Here is a 16587-nt window from a genome sequence, read left to right as displayed (position 1 = left end):
GGATTGTTAATTTTTCTTGAATTGATAGTTTAAGCCAGAGGGTTCTCTAATTTCATTGAGCACAAAAATCATCCACAAACTTTTGAAATGAATATTCTGGGACCCCACCACAGAAATTTGTATCCAGTAAGTAGGAAGTGGGCCTGGGCACCTGCATTTTTTACAAACATTTTCCCTGCCCCCAAAGATGTTAATCCTTCCAGCCCTCAAACCATTCTTTGAAAAATACTATTTAAGCATTAGTGTTTTCCCCTCTAGGAAATTAGAAGTACTTTCCTACGCAGCATGGGGGTGAAAGAACAGAGAGATTTCCTGGAAAAGCAGACCACAGTGCAAGTGATCCTAAGAGTGTCTCCCCTCAACACCAGAAGGGGACTGTGCCATCAGGCAAACGGAGCAGGAGCTCCTGAGAATTCTGCCTAGTAACCAGGCACTCTGGAAAATTTCCCAGCATGCTCTGAGGACTCAGGTCCAATCTCCGTTCTCCTTATGTATGAACAAATTCAGATGTCAGTTGAGTTTTCTAGCCCCCTGCTTCAGAATTGACAAAACAAAGTAAACAGATTGGGACCTGGCATCTTGATTAGGAAACTGGTTTCTTTTTTCTTTGTAAAGATTTATTTATTTATTCATGAGAGAGAGAGAGACACAGGCAGAGAGAGAAGCAGTCTCCTCGCAGGGAGCCTGATGTGGGACTCGATCCCCGGACCCAGGATCACACCCTGAGCCAAAGGAAGACGTTCAACCACTGAGCCAGCCAGGCGTCCCAGGAAACTGGTTTCTAGGGGCACCTGGCTGGCTCAGTCCATTAAGTGCCTGCCTTCAGCTCAGGTCATGACCCTAGGGTCCTGGAATCAAGCCCCATATAAGGCTCTCTGCTCAGCGACGAGCCTGCTTCTCCCTTTCCCTCTGCCTGCCACTGTGCCTGCTGTGCTCCCTCTCTCAAATAAATAAATATCTAGATAGATAGATAACTTAAAAAAAAAGGAAATTGGTTTCTAGCAGTGGTTTCACAAGTATTTCTCCAAAATAGATGAATATACTTGTGACCATTGCAAAATAACAGACAAAATGTATGTTTAAAGCCCTTCCGGGGCAGCCCTGGTGGCACAGCGGTTTAGTGCCACCTGCAGCCCAGGGTGTGATCCTGGAGACCCTTGATTGAGTCCCGTGTCAGGCTCCCTGCATGGAGGAGCCTACTTCTCCCTCTGCCTGTGTTTCTGCCTGCCTCTCTCTCTCTCTCTCTCTCTCTCTCTCTCTCTCTCTGTCTCTCATGAATAAATAAATAAAATCTTAATTAAAAAAAAAACCCTTCCTGAAAGTCCTATATCCATCAACAGAGTAAATGTGTATAGTGAGTTCCCTTCCTGTGGCAGACACTGTTCCTTACCTCCCTAATAGTTACCTACATCCCTCTGACTCCCTAGCAGATGCCCTATTTTCTCTTTCCAGCTTGTCAATTGTCTAAGACCCTCTTGGTATTCATCAGGTGGCCAGCTAATGACATCCCCTCGGGTTACTGAAAAAATACAAGAAGATGGAACCCCAAAATTTGTAAATGGAAAAAAATGGGACAAACTGTAAGTACCTGAGAATCACCAACTCACAAGAACTGGAAATATTTACATACACATAGGTGGCTGGAACTTTTAATAAGTGAAAGCTAAATAAATGTATATCATACAACTCAGCCCAGCAATTCCATTCTTAGCCGTATACCCAATAGAAATGAATGTAATTTATTTATTTTTAAAGATTTTATTTATTTATTCATGAAAGACCCACAGAGAAAGGCAGACATAGGCAGAGGGAGAAGCAGGCTCCATGCATTTTATTCAGATTTATTCGATCCCAGAACCCCAGGATCATGACCTGAGCCAAAGGCAGACATTCAACCCCTGAGCCACCCAGGCATCCCATGAATGTTATGTTTAATCAAAAACAAGAATATGGGAATCCCTGGGTGGCTCAGGTTTAGCGCCTGCCTTTGGCCCAGGGCGTGATCCTGGAGTCCCGGGGTCGAGTCCCACATCGGGCTCCCTGCATGGAGCCTGCTTCTCCCTCTGCCTGTGTCTCTGCCTCTCTCACTCTCTCTGTGTCTTTCATGAATAAATAAATAAATAAAATCTTTAAAAAAAAAAAAAAAAAACAAGAATATCCAGGAGCACCTGGGTGGCTTAGTCAGTTAAGCATCTGATTCTTGATCTCAGCTCAGGTCTTGATCTCAGGGTCGAGAGTTCAGGCCACACCTTGGGCTCCATGCTGGGTGTGGAGCCTACTTAAATACAAACCAAAAAAAAAAAGCAATAATATTCCTACTTGGCCAAAATGGAAACAAACCAACTGTACATCAACAGTGAATGAGTTAATAAATTGTAATATACTGTAAGTAATATACTCTATACTAATTGTCATGTACTGTAACTAATAAAATATGGAATACTATACAACAATGAAAACGCACACTCTAAGGCTACGTGCAAGAAGATGGGTGAAGGGGGGAGGGGCAAGATGGCGGAAGAGCAGGGTCCCCAAATCACCTGTCCCCACCAAATTACCTAGATAACCTTCAAACCATCCTGAAAACCTACGAATTCGGCCTGAGATGTAAAGAGAGACCAGCTGGAACGCTACAGTGAGAAAAGTCCGCGCTTCTATCAAGGTAGGAAGACGGGGAAAGAGAAATAAAGGAACAAAAGGCCTCCGAGGGGGAGGGGCCCCGCGAGGAGCCGGGCTGAGGCCGGGGCGAGTGTCCCCAGGACAGGAGAGCCCCGTCCCGGAGGAGCAGGAGCTGCACCGACCTTCCCGGGCGGGCGGAAAGGGGCTCGCAGGGAGTTGGAGCAGGACCCAGGAGAGCGGGGATGCCCTCGGGCTCCCGGGGACACTAACAGACACCTGCGAGCGCAGGAGAGTGCTCCGAGCTCCCTAAGGGCTGCAGCACGCACGGCGGGACCGACCGGAGCAGCTCGGAGGGGCTCGGGAGCGGCTCCAGGGAGGGAGCTGCAGGGCGGGAGCGCGAATCCACCAGCGCAGGCCCCGGAGCACAGGGCGCCGGGACACAGCCCAGGATCCGGCCTCCCCCGGGACAGGCAGAGGCCGGGAGGGCCCGAGACAGCTAGGACGCTCCTGCCCCGAGCTGAGCAGATCAGCGGCCCCGCCCCGGAGCCTCCAGGCCCTGCGGACGAGAGCCGAGAGCCCCAAGCCCCATAGTTCCTGCGGAGGCTGAATCCAGGCTTCCAGAGTTGCCATAGCAACTGCGACTGTTCTTCCTGGGGCCTGGCGGGGTAAACAACCCCCGCTGAGCCCTGCAGCAGGCAGGGGCAGAGCAGCTCCCCCAAGTGCTAACACCTGAAAATCAACGCAACAGGCCCCTCCCCCAGAAGACCAGCTAGAGGGACCAGTGATACTCCCCCGTGTTCCAATACAACTTGTTTCTGGCCACTCTGCACTGAGCAAAATGACTAGAAGGAAAACCTCAACTCAAAAGAAAGAATCAGAAACAGCCCTCTTTCCCACAGAGTTACAAAATCTGGATTACACTTCAATGTCAGAAAGCCAATTCAGAAGCACCATTATACAGCTACTGGTGGCTCTAGAAAAAAGCATTAAGGCCTCACGAGACTTCATGACTGCAGAATTTAGATCCAATCAGGCAGAAATTAAAAATCAATTGAATGAGATGCAATCCAAACTAGAAGTCCTAACGACGAGGGTTAACGAGGTGGAAGAACGAGTGAGTGACATAGAAGACAAGTTAATGGCAAAGAGGGAAACTGAGGAAAAAACAGACAATCAATTAAGGGACCATGAAGACAGATTAAGGCAAATAAATGACACTCTGAGGAAGAAAAACCTACGTTTAATTGGGGTTCCCGAGGGCGCCGAAAGGGCCAGAGGGCCAGAATATGTATTTGAACAAATCCTAGCTGAAAACTTTCCCAATCTGGGAAGGGAAACAGGCATTCAGATCCAGGAAATAGAGAGATCCCCCCCTAAAATCAATAAAAACCGTTCAACACCTCGACATCTAATAGTGAAGCTTGCAAATTCCAAAGATAAAGAGAAGATCCTTAAAGCAGCAAGAGACAAGAAGTCCCTGACTTTCATGGGGAGGAATATTAGGGTAACAGCAGACCTCTCCACGGAGACCTGGCAGGCCAGAAAGGGCTGGCAGGATATATTCAGGGTCCTAAATGAGAAGAACATGCAACCAAGAATACTTTATCCAGCAAGGCTCTCATTCAAAATGGAAGGAGAGTTAAAGAGCCTCCAAGACAGGCAGGAACTGAAAGAATATGTGACCTCCAAACCAGCTCTGCAAGAAATTTTAAGGGGGACTCTTAAAACTCCCCTTTAAGAAGAAGCTCAAGTAACTCTGAACGTGAATGGGCTTAATGACCCCATCAAAAGGCGCAGAGTTTCAGACTGGATAAAAAAACAGGACCCATCTATTTGCTGTCTACAAGAGACTCATTTTAGACAGAAGGACACCTACAACCTGAAAATAAAAGGTCGGAGAACCATTTACCATTCAAATGGTTCTCAAAATATACCCTAAAAACTACAGAACACTTCTGAAAGAAATTGAGGAAGACACAAAGAGATGGAAAAATATTCCATGCTCATGGATTGGCAGAATTAATATTGTGAAAATGTCAATGTTACCCAGGGCAATTTACACGTATAATGCAATCCCTATCAAAATACCATGGACTTTCTTCAGAGACTTAGAACAAATTATTTTAAGATTTGTGTGGAATCAGAAAAGACCCCAAACAGCCAGGGGAATTTTAAAAAAAGAAAACCATATCTGGGGGCATCACAATGCCAGATTTCAGGTTGTACTACAAAGCTGTGTTCATCAAGGCAGTGTGGTACTGGCACAAAAACAGACATATAGATCAATGGAACAGAACAGAGAACCCAGAAGTGGACCCTGAACTTTATGCTCAACTAATATACGATAAAGGAGGAAAGACGATCCACTAGAAGAAAGACAGTCTCTTCAATAAATGGTGCTGGGAAAATTGGACATCCACATGCAGAAGAATGAAACTGGACCACTCTCTTGCACCATACACAAAGATAAACTCAAAATAGATGAAAGATCTAAATGTGAGACAAGATTCCATCAAAATCCCAGAGAAGAACTCAGGCAACACCCTTTTTGAACTTGGCCACAGTAACCGGAAAAGGACAAACGGTGTATGTTCTCATTCATTTGGGGAATATGAATAATAGCGAAAGGGAATATAAGGGAAGGGAGAAGAAATGTGTGAGAAATATCAGAAAGGGAGACAGAACATAGAGACTTCTAACTCTGGGAAATGAACTAGGGGTGGTGGAGGGGGAGGAGGGTGGGGGGTGGGGGTGAATGGGTGACGGGCACTGAGGGGTACACTTGACGGGATGAGCACTGGGTGTTATTCTGTATGTTGGTAAATTGAACACCAATAAAAATTAATTTATAAAAAATAAATAAATAAATAAATAAAAGATAAAAAAAAAAAAAAAAGAAGATGGGTGAATATAACAATCAAAATATTGCATGAAAGAAATCAGACAAAAAAGTACATACAGGATCATTTTACTTACATCACATTTAAGAACAAGCAAAAACTAGTCATAAATAGTAGAAGTCAGAAAACTATAGTTATCCTGTGGAGGTTGATAAATAGGAATGGAGCCTAAAGGAACTTTCTGGTGCTAGAAATCTATTTCTTTTCTTTATTTTATTTTTTTTATGATTTATTTATTTGGGGGGGGCAGAGGAGGGGCAGAGGAAGAGACAGTCTTAAGCAGACTCCATACTGAGCATGGAGCCCAACATGGGGCTGGATCTCATGATCTTGGGATCACAACCTGAGCCAAAACCAAGAGTCAGATGCTCAACCTACTGTGCCACCCAAGCACCCCCTTGAAATCTATTTCTTGACCTGGGTGATAGCACGATGAGTGTACACATATGGAAAAATTCATCATGCAAACTCTACTCCCAGATGGAACTTCTAGCAAAATGAAAATGTATATCCACAGAAAAACTAGTATGCAAATGTTCACAGCAGGATTATTCATAATAGAGAAAAGTGGAAACAACCCTTTATTAGTTTGTTAGAGCTGCCATAACAAAGTACCACAAACTGATCAGCTTAAACAGCAGAAATGGCTGTTCTCACAGTTCTGGAGGCTGGAAGTCTGATATCAAGGTATCAAGTGAACTGGTTTCCTCCAAGGCTTCTCTCTCCTTGGCTTGTAATTGGCTGTCTTCTCCCTGTAACTTGACATGGTCTTCTCTCTGTACATTTGGATCCTAATTTCTTCTTGTTCTGAAGACACTAATCACTGGCTTAGAGCCTACCCTTCTGACATCATTTTATTCAATTACATCTTTAAAAACCCTATCTCCAAATACAGTCATATTCTGAGTACTGGGGATTAGGACTTCAACACAGGAACTTTTGAAGGACACAGATCAGCCCTTAACAAACTCAAATGTCCATCAACTGATAAACAGAAAAATAAAATGTGGTATATCCATTATAATGGAATATCATTCAGCTGTAAAAAGGAATAAAGGACTGATCCATGTTACAACATGGATGGATTTTGAAAACATCATGCTAGGGGCACCTGGGTGTCTCAGTTGACTAAGCATCTGCCTTAGGCTCAGGTTATGATCACAGTGACCACAGAGTCCTGGGATCAAGCCCTGCATTGGGCTCCCTGCTCCGTGGAGAGTCTGCTTCTCCCTCTCCCCCTTGCTCATGCTTTCTCTTGCTATCTCTTTTTCTCTTTCAAATAAATAATAAATAAAATTGTTTTAAAAAATCATGCTGGGCACCTGGGTAGCTCAGTTGGTTAAGCATCTGCCTTTTTTTTTTTAAGATTTATTTATTCATTCAGAGAGAGAGAGAGAGAGAGAGAGGCAGAGACACAGGCAGAGGGAGAAGCAGGCCCCATGCAGGGAGCCCGATGCGGGACTCCATCCTGGGTCTCCAGAATCACGCCCTGGGCTGCAGGCGGCGCTAAACCGCTGCGCCACTGGGGCTGCCCAAGCATCTGCCTTTGAGTCAGGTCATGATCTTGAGGTCCTCAGATCGAGCCCCAAGTTGGGCTCTCTGCTCAGTGGGGTGTCTGCTTCTCCTTCTCACTTTCCCTCTGTGCTTTCCGCCCTCCCCCATCTCCCTCTCAGATAAATAAACAAAAAAAATCATGCTAAGTTAAAGACGCCAGTCACAAAAGTGTACATATTATGTAATTCCATTGACGTGAAATGTCCAGAACAGGCAAATCCAAGGAGACACAAACTAGATTAGGGGTCTCCTGGTCAGAAGTGGAAATAAAGGAGAAATAGGGAGTGACTATTCTTAATCTCCAAGGTTTGTTTTGGGATAGCAAAAATATTCTAGAATTAAAGGGTGCCTGGCTGGCTTCAGCAGAAGAACATCTGACTCTTGATCTGAGGGTTGTGAGTTCAAGTCCCACGCTGGGTTTGGAGCATACTTAAAAAAGATAAAGGGGTGCCTGGGTGGCTCAGCCAGTTAAGCATATGCCTTTGGCTCAGGTCATGATCCTAGGGTGCTAGGATCAAGCTCTTTGTTGGCTTCCTTGTTTAGCATGGAGCCAGCTTCTCCTCTCTTCCCCCTGCTTGTGCTCCCTTCTTAAATACATAAATAAAATCTAAAAAAAAATGAGTTTATTTTTTAAGATTTTATTTATTTATTCATGAGAGACACACACAGAGAGAGGCAGAGACACAGGCAGAGGGAGAAGCAGGCTTCATGCAGGGAGCCGGACGTGGGACTCAATCCCGCGACTCCAGGATCATGCCCTGGGCTGAAGGCAGGCGCTAAACTGCTGAGCCACCCAGGGATCCCTTAAAAAAAATGTTTTTTAAATAAAATCTTTTAAAAAATATATTCTAGAATTACATTGTGGTGATGACTGCACAATTTTGTGAATAAGCTTAAAACCATAAAACAGCCAGTGGAGCGGAAATCACTCTGTGAGGCAGTGGCGATGGCGGCGGTGAGAGGATGAACAACAAGTTTGATGCATTGAAAGATGATGACAGTGGGGACCATGATCAGAATGAAGAAAACAGCACACAGAAAGATGATGAGAAGGAAAAAACAGAACGAGACAAAAGTCAGGGCAGCAGTAAGAGGAAGGCTGTTGTCCCTGGGCCAGCAGAGCATCCCCTGCAGTACAACTATACTTTCTGGTACTCCAGAAGAACTCCTGGCCATCCCACCAGCTCACAGAGCTATGAACAGAATATCAAACAGATTGGCACCTTTGCCTCTGTGGAGCAGTTCTGGAGGTTTTATAGCCACATGGTACGTCCCGGGGACCTGACAGGCCACAGTGACTTCCATCTCTTCAAAGAAGGAATTAAGCCCATTTGGGGGATGATGCAAATAAAAATGGTGGCAAGTGGATTATCCGACTGCGGAAGGGCTTGGCATCCCATTGCTGGGAGAATCTCATCCTGGCCGTGTTGGGGGAACAGTTCATGGTTGGGGAGGAGATCGGTGGGGCTGTGGTCTCTGTCCGGTTTGAGGAGGACATTATTTCAATATGGAATAAGACTGCCAGTGACCAAGCAACCACAGCCCGCATCCGGGATACCCTTCGGCGAGTGCTTAACCTACCTCCCAACACCATTATGGAGTACAAAACCCACACCGACAGCATCGAAATGCCAGGCAGGCTGGGCCCCCAAAGGCTCCTTTTTCAAAACCTCTGGAAGCCGCGGTTGAATGTGCCATGACCCTCTCCCTCTCTGGATGGTACCATCGTTGAAGCTGGCATCATTGGAGTCTCTTGTTCTGTTGGCATGCTACTTGGAAGATGCTTCTGTCCTGGACAAGAGGAATTGGAAGAGCATTTTATGTTTTTTTTTTAAAGATTTTATTTATTATTTATTAATGATAGAGAGAGAGAGAGAGAGAGAGAGGCAGAGACACAGGCAGAAGGAGAAGCAGGCTCCATGCAGGGAGCCCGACGTGGGACTCGATCCCAGGACTCCAGGATTGCGCCCTGAGCCAAAGGCAGGCGCCAAACCGCTCAGCAACCCAGGGATCCCCGCATTTTATGTTTTAAGAACAGGCTGATACACAGCAGCTACGACAACAGCTGAGATCACTTAATAAATGGTGCTAAACTAAAACAAAAACAAAACAAAAAAACATAAAACTTTTTTTTTTATTAAGATTTTAATTATTTGAGAGAGCATGAGCAGGAAGGAAAGGCAGAGGGAGAAGGAGGCTCTCCTCTGAGCAGGGAGCCTGATATAGAGCTCCATCCCAGGACCCCGGAGTCATGACCTGAACAGAAGGCAGACACTTAACCAACTGAGCCACCCAGGTGCCCCACAAAGCACTTTAAATGGGTTAATTGTAAGATAAGTGAATTGTATTTCCAATAAAGATGTTATAAAATATTCAATGCATGATACACTTAAGATTTATGCCCTTTATTATGTGTCACTATAGCCCAATACACATTAAAACAAAATAATAATAATCCTTTCCACCAGAGGATTTGAGAAGGTTGGCAGAGATAGAAGGTGTTGGGGAATGCTGGTTTACCAAGATCTGGGGAACCAGGGACTCACTCCCAATGGAGTTGCCCCTCATACAGCTAAAACAGTGAATGGGGGGGTTGCTGAGGTGGCTCAGTTCGTTATGTGGTGAAGCATCTGCCTTTGGCTCAGGTCATGATCCCAGGGTCCAGTGATGGAGCCCAATGCCAGGGTCCAGTGATGGAGCCCTACATTGGGCTCCCTGCTCAGTGGAGAGCCTGCTTCTCCCTCCCTCTGCTGCTCCCCTTGCTTATGTCCTCTTTCTCTCTGTCAAATAAACGGTTAAAGTCTTAAAAAAAATAATTTAAAATATTTTTAAAAATAATTAAAAAATAATGTTGGACAGGGCTCAGCTGGTTAAGCATCTGCCTTCAGCTCAGTTCATGATCCCACCGTCCTGGGATGAAGCCCTGCCTCAGGCTCCCTGCTCATTGGGGAGCCTGCTGCTCCCTCTCCCTCTGCTGCTCCCCTGCTTGTGCTCTCTTGCTCTCTCTCTCTCTTGCTCACTCTCAAATAAATAACATCTTTTTTAAAATATTGTATGCAAATTATTAAAAAAAAAAAAAGCAGTGACAGGAAGGTCAAGCATGGAGAGGATGGGGCCAGTGACATAAAAAGATTGAGGGAGCTAGCAAAGGGCAAGAAGAGGCAAAGGCTGAGATGCCAGAGAGAAATGGAATTCAATTCAATGAAAACGAATTTTGTTTTGGCCTAAACTAACTTTTAATGTTTATGATGAAGCAGCCCATAAAGAAAACCATCAAGACTCCACACCAGAGATAGCCATCGGAAACACCTTGATGTAATTTCACAAGTGTGAATCAATTGCCTTCTATGTGTCAGAGTCTGTGCTGGCCACCGGGCCAGGAATCTGTGATTCCAAGGCAGCTGTTGAGAAGGAAGGGAAAGAGTTTGGTAGCTGGAGACACCAGGAAAAGAGGCACTCAATTAGGGAAAATCCCTAGACTGGGGGCAGGGGTTGTGGCTGAGGGAACAGACTGTGGAGAGTTGAGGGGTCCTGGCTGGCACCTGGGCTGCAGGGGAAATGTTGGGGAGGAGGTCCTTACTGGTGTCTCAGATTCGGTAAGTGATAGCTTTGGCCAAAAGAGAGGGATTCCTCTCCCCCATTCTGGCTGGGACCTGAGTTTGGCAGAGCAGAGAAGGATAAGGCAACACCTATCCCCAGGGCTTTATCAAAATTCCACTGTAGCTGGAGAAACAGTGCTTACTTAAGGGGAACTGCATCTGATCTTCTTTTCCAGATCATCTCCTAGTAAAACAGGAAGCAGGTCTTCCTCAGATCTCCTCTAAATCCTTTCTGCTGCCACTGTAATCACTACACCCTGTCTGCCTTTTTGGGTCAGAAATAAGAATGTTGGTAAACTTTTTCTTTTTTTCTGCTGCTGAATATAGGCCAGTGAAAATAAGATGCCCAGGGAATTAAGGCAAGTTTGAGCTTGTCATTATTCCTACTTTATCCTACCCTCGATGATGTTGTAATGTCTGTATTCAGAAAAACTTCTGGATCTCCTATGCAAGGGAAAACAGTTGTTCCCAGGACACAGGGCCACTGTTCTTCTGTTCATTTATTGAAAATATATTTATACCAAGTTGGCAAGTATGTGGAACAACTGGAATGCTCATATATTGCTGCTGGAAATGTCAAGTGGTACAATCACGTTGGAAAACAGTTTTGGCAGTTTCTTGTAAACTTAAAACATAGACTGATCATGTGATCCAGTGGTTCCATTCCTAAGTATTTTTCCAAGAGAAATAAAAACATGTTCTCCCAACAGACTTGTACAGAATGTTCATAGCAGCTTCATCCATATTAGCTAAAAGCTGGAATCAACTCTTCTGTCCATCAACATAAATTGTGGTACATCCACATGATGGATGTGCTGCTAGACAATAAAAAGAAATCTCCTATTAATGTGATCAACAGTGTGGATGAACCTCAAATACATTATGCTGAATGAAAGAAACTTGACACAGAAGTGGACATGACTATATTCATTTATATAAAACTCCTCTCTACAGTAAAAGAAAGCATGTTCAGAGCTGCCAGGGGTCAGAGGAGGAATGAGGATTGATAGAAGTATGATGGAAATAACGTGTACCTTGATGTCTCATAGTTCCCTAGGTCAAAACACCTTGTACTGTGCACTTAATATGGGCGCTTTTATTGTTTGTAAATTAAGTTGCAATAAAATTGATAAGACAGGGCAAACAAGAAAAAAAAATATGTCATGGATCATTCAACCAATAAGGCATGCAAAACAGTCAGCAAGTCTGAAAATCTGGCTTATAAAACTCTCCTATCAGTACAATGTAAGTCAGGAGCAGAGGAAGAAATATGACTTTTTTTTCTCCCTGCTTACAAAAATAAACTAGTTGCAAAATTATTTAATGGTAAGATGTCAAAGTCATTGAAAGCCCAACCTTTTAGAGGCCAGCACTGGGAATGGATTATTCCTCCCCTTTATTTCTAAGCCTAACATAATACTAGATAGTTTAATATTACTAATATTATTTAATATTATACTTACAGATACAGAATTCTCCTGATATATTCATTTTTTGTTTTGTTTTGTTGTAAGAGAAAGAAAGAGAGCAAGTACATGCACACGAGGGAGGGGCAGAAGGAGAGGGAGAAAGAGAATCCCAAGCCGGCTCCACACCCAGTGTAAGCTCCATGGTGGTGGGGAAGAGAGGTTGGAGAACTGGCTCTATGATCATGGCCAGAGCCAAAATCAAGAGTTGGTTGTTAAACCAATTGAGCCACTTACGCACCCTGATGTATTTGATTTTTAACTTTCTTAAAGCAATGTATTTTCCACACTCAATTGTTTTTTAAAGATTTATTTATTTGATAGAGAAAGAGAGAAGGGAGGGGAGGGGCTGAGGTAGAGCAAGACAATCTTCAAGCAGTCTCCCCGCTGAGCACAGAGCCTGACTTGGGACTCCACATGGGGCGCCATCCCAGGACCCAGAGATCATGACCTGAGTCGAAATCAAGAGTCAGCCACTTAACTGGCCACCTCGGTGGCACCTTGATTCTTTTTACTTTTTCTATGGTTCCACTAAGTACAATTTATTTAACTGGTCTCTTTTTGAAGGACCTTTTGTCATTATTTTTCATTCCTGGAATTGGTAATAGACATCCCTGTAATTACATAGCATGAGTATTTCTATATATAAGTTGGCTTCCTAGAAGTTTCTTGGTCAAGTTGCTTGGTCAAAAAGCGTAATAGTTTTAAGAAGGAGAAAAATTACCCCCCTTCTGTTCTGTAGCTGCAGGATATATGAGTGGGAGAAGCAGATATATTCTCAGGGATTTAGGTTCTTCCAATGCTTTTTTTTTTTTTGACAACATTATTCATTACAAGACATAAGATCCAACTGGCTAATTTAGTGAAAATGGTTTTTCTTTAGTTTTTTTGTTTGTTTGTTTTTTAAGATTTTAATTATTTATTTGAGAAAAAGAAAGATAGAAAGCGAGCATGAGCAGGGTCGGGAGGGCACACAGAGACAGAGGGAGAAGGAGAAGCAGAATCCCCGCAAAGCAGGGAACCCAATGTGGGGGCTCGAGCCCAGGACCCTGAGGTCCTGACTTGAACTGAAAGCAAACACTTAACTGACTGAGTTAAGTATCCTGAAAATGAATTTTTGTTGAAAGGATTCTGTTTAGTCCACAGGACTGCTGGGAAGTGTTATGAACTGAATAACATTTTGTGGGTCAGTCAGAATCACCACTGTTAACATGGTTTCTATGGGAAAATCTGTTTCAAAGTTCAGAAGAAACCTATTTACAAATAACCTAAATTCACTGCAAGTGGAGATTAGTTGTTGGGACTCAAAGATTCTGTGAACACCTGCTGTAGGTTGGGTCTTATATCTAACTGGGCTTCTCCACTAAAGCATGTGTTCTGTTTAACTCCCAGTTGTGTGTATTTACTCAGTTCTGATGCTAACCTCCTAGAGTTAGCACCTGACTACACAGGTTTAGGTGCACAGTTCTTGGCAATACAATGATATAATAATAAGTATTTGGTCTTTGCCCTGGTTCCTGGCCCAAGAGTTTCTAAATCCTTGGAAATCCCTGAGAAAAGTGTCTTTAGTTGTTTATTAAAAACTCCTTTCAGTCATACCTGAGCTTATGCTCATGAGGTGACCTTGGGGAGCCCCTACGTAGCTTTAGGATGGGGGATGGTTTCCAGAGAGCTAACAATGTGAATAGAAATTTGGAAATATCAACCCCACTCCACCCCTCCACCCTTGCCTCTGGGAAGGGAGAAGGGCTGGGGTTGAGTTAATCACCAATGGCCAATGATTTAATCCATCATGCCTGTGAAACGGAACCTCGATTAAAAACCCTAAACTATGGAGTTTGGAGAGCTTCTGAGTTGGTAAATGCATCCATGTGCCATGAGGATGGCATACCCTAACTCCACAAAGACAGAAGCTCCCGTGCTCGGGACTCACCCAGCCCTTGACCTGCGTGTGTCCTCCTCTGGCTCTGGCAGTTATCGGTATTCTTTATTTTATCCTTTACAAACCAGTAAACGTAAGTACAATGTTTCCCTGAGTCCTTTGAGCTATTAAAGCAAATTATAGAACCTGAGGAGAGGGTTGTGGGAACCTGTGATTTATAACAAGTTGGTTCAGAAGCACAGGTGACAACATGAACTTGAGACTGGCATCTGAAGTGTGTTTGAGAGGGTGTCGTGTGGGACTGGGCCCTTAACTTATGAAATCTGATGCTAACTCCAGGTATTTAGCATCAGAGTTGAATTAAGTTGTAGGATACCCACCTGAAGTCTGGAGAGTTGAAGGATTGGTTGTTGATGTGAGAAAAAAAAATTCTTCGCTTTTTTCTTTTGCCAGAACTTAATTGCTGTGAGTCAAAAACAGATCTTAGTAGTTCAAAATAAGACTGCCCTCACTTTAATTGCCAAGCCATAGGGTAGGGGCCCCCAAACCAACCAAACTTCTGGTTGGCCATAAATTCAGAATTTCCCATGACTCCCTGAGGTTTGATAATTCACTAGAATGACCCACAGAACTTAGAAGAGCACTGTACTTACAATTACAGCTTTATTATACAGGATACTATCCCAAAACAGCCAAATGAAGAGACACATAACATTTAGTGTGAAGAGCAGTGCAATGCTTCAGTGCCTTCTTGCCAAGACAGGGTGTATCACCTCCTGGCACATCAATATGGTTACCAGCCAGGAAGTTCCCTTAAGCCTAGGTGTCCAGAGTTTTTATTGGGGTTTTGATTACCATAGGCATGATCAATTAAATCATTGGTCAGGTAATTTTTTTTTAAGATTTTACTTATTCATAAGAGACACAGAGAGAAGGGCAGGGACATAGGCAGAGGGAGAAGCAGGCTCCCTGGAGGGAGCCTGATGTGGAACTTGATCTCAGGACCCTGGGATCACCACCCAAGCCAAAGGCAGATGCTCAATCACTGAGCCACCTAGATGCGCCTGGTTAGGTGACTAAACTCAATATCCAAACCTCTCCCCTCTTCAGAGGTGGAAAATTCTAATCCTCTGATCAAGTGCCAGGTCTTTTGGTAACTATCCACCATTCTGAAGCTATATAGGGGCCCACCTTGAGTCACCATTACTATAATAAAGATACTCCTATCACTCTGGAAATTCCAGTTTTGGGGCGCCTGGGTGGCTCAACAGTTAAGCCTCGAGACCTTTAGGGCCAGGGCATGATCCTGGAGTCCTGGGATCGAGTCCCGCATCCGGCTCCCTGCATGGAGCCTGCTTTTCCCTCTCTCTGCCTCTCTCTCTCTCTCTCTCTCTCTCTGTGTGTGTGTGTGTGTGTCTCATGAATAAATAAATAAAATCTTTTTTAAAAATTCCGGTTTTGTGTTTTAAAGATTTTATTTATTTAACAGAAAGAAAGCTCAGAGCACAAGTAGGGGGAGCAGCAGTCAGTGGGAGAGGGAGAAGCGGGCTCCCCGACAAGCAGGGACTCGGACTCGATCCCAGGACTCCAGGATCATGACCTGAGCCAAAGGTAGACACCTAACCATCTGAGCCACCCAGGCACCCCCAAATTCCAGTTTTTTTGAAGCTCTGTGCCAGGAACCTATGACAACAACTAGATCTATTCTTTTTAAAATTTATTTATTCAGATTATTTATATATACATAAATATTATTTTACAAATATATACAATTTGTTGTTAGTAGATATATTCTTTATGGTGTTGTAGCATGTATCACAATTATTGTCATTGGGCCTGTCTCCGTGGTAAGCTCTGGGAAGGCAGGAATTCATCCTGTTTGCCATTGAAGCTCTAGAATCTTATTTGGGTCCTGTTAGATAAGGTACACTCTATACCTTTGCTGAGAAAAGCAACAAGGTTGGCTCTGAAGTAGTTCTAGACTTCACGTATTGCTTATGCTATAATCAAAAATAACACTTCATAGCCAACATGTCTATCAGTAGAGAACTAGTTGAATAAATTATGGTCTGCCCATACAATGGAGTAACTATCAAAAAAGAATGAAGCTGCTGCAGATAGATGTGTTAATAATGGATAGATCTCTAAGATTATGTAGTGTCACCAACAAAAGTGCAGAATAATATTGAGTGGTATACTGTTTTTAATGGACAGTGTAAAGTGTTCACATCTTAAGTGTACAGCTTAGTGGCTATTTACCAATACATCTGTGTTTACCACTTTGCTGATCGAGATCTAGAACATTTCCAGGACTTGGAAATCTTTTTCTTATTCCCCTGCAGTCCATACCCTCCAGATGGAACTCTTATTCTGACTTCTCTCACCTTACATTAATTTTGCCTGTTTTTGAACTTTATATCTTTGGAATCCCACAGAATATGCTGCCTATTGAAATATTTTAGTCTGTTACAAATAAAAAATGCTTTGTAATCTACTTTTCCTGCCTGGGCGCTATATCATGAACATTCTGCAATAAAAATCTGCAATAAAAATCATGATTTTAAATT

General features: G+C 43.6%; 2 protein-coding genes across 3 annotated transcripts in view; both read left to right on the top strand.

Annotated features, from left to right (window-relative positions):
- The window catches only part of TRAFD1 (TRAF-type zinc finger domain containing 1), a 51657-nt gene that overhangs the window by 9594 nt on the left and 25476 nt on the right, over positions 1-16587 (top strand). Inside the window, exon 2 of one of the 2 annotated variants that reach the window (XM_055321862.1) lies at positions 1490-1580. The exons of the other annotated variant lie outside the window; for it this stretch is intronic. Coding sequence (XP_055177837.1) covers positions 1490-1580 — 91 coding nt within the window. The remainder of the gene's footprint in view (positions 1-1489; positions 1581-16587) is intronic. 2 annotated transcript variants of the gene reach the window in all.
- On the top strand, positions 1538-8966 carry LOC129507488 (eukaryotic translation initiation factor 4E type 2-like). Its single transcript, XM_055321863.1, is given in 3 exon segments — positions 1538-1580; positions 7926-8406; positions 8409-8966. Coding segments are annotated over 2 exon segments (735 nt in total). The 5' UTR covers positions 1538-1580; positions 7926-8036; the 3' UTR covers positions 8774-8966.

Source organism: Nyctereutes procyonoides, unplaced genomic scaffold (genome assembly GCF_905146905.1).
Source record: "Nyctereutes procyonoides isolate TBG_1078 unplaced genomic scaffold, NYPRO_anot_genome, whole genome shotgun sequence".
Classification (NCBI taxonomy): Eukaryota; Metazoa; Chordata; class Mammalia; order Carnivora; family Canidae; genus Nyctereutes; species Nyctereutes procyonoides.
Note: the sequence above shows the minus strand (reverse complement) of the source record. Positions and strands in the feature narration are given on the sequence as shown.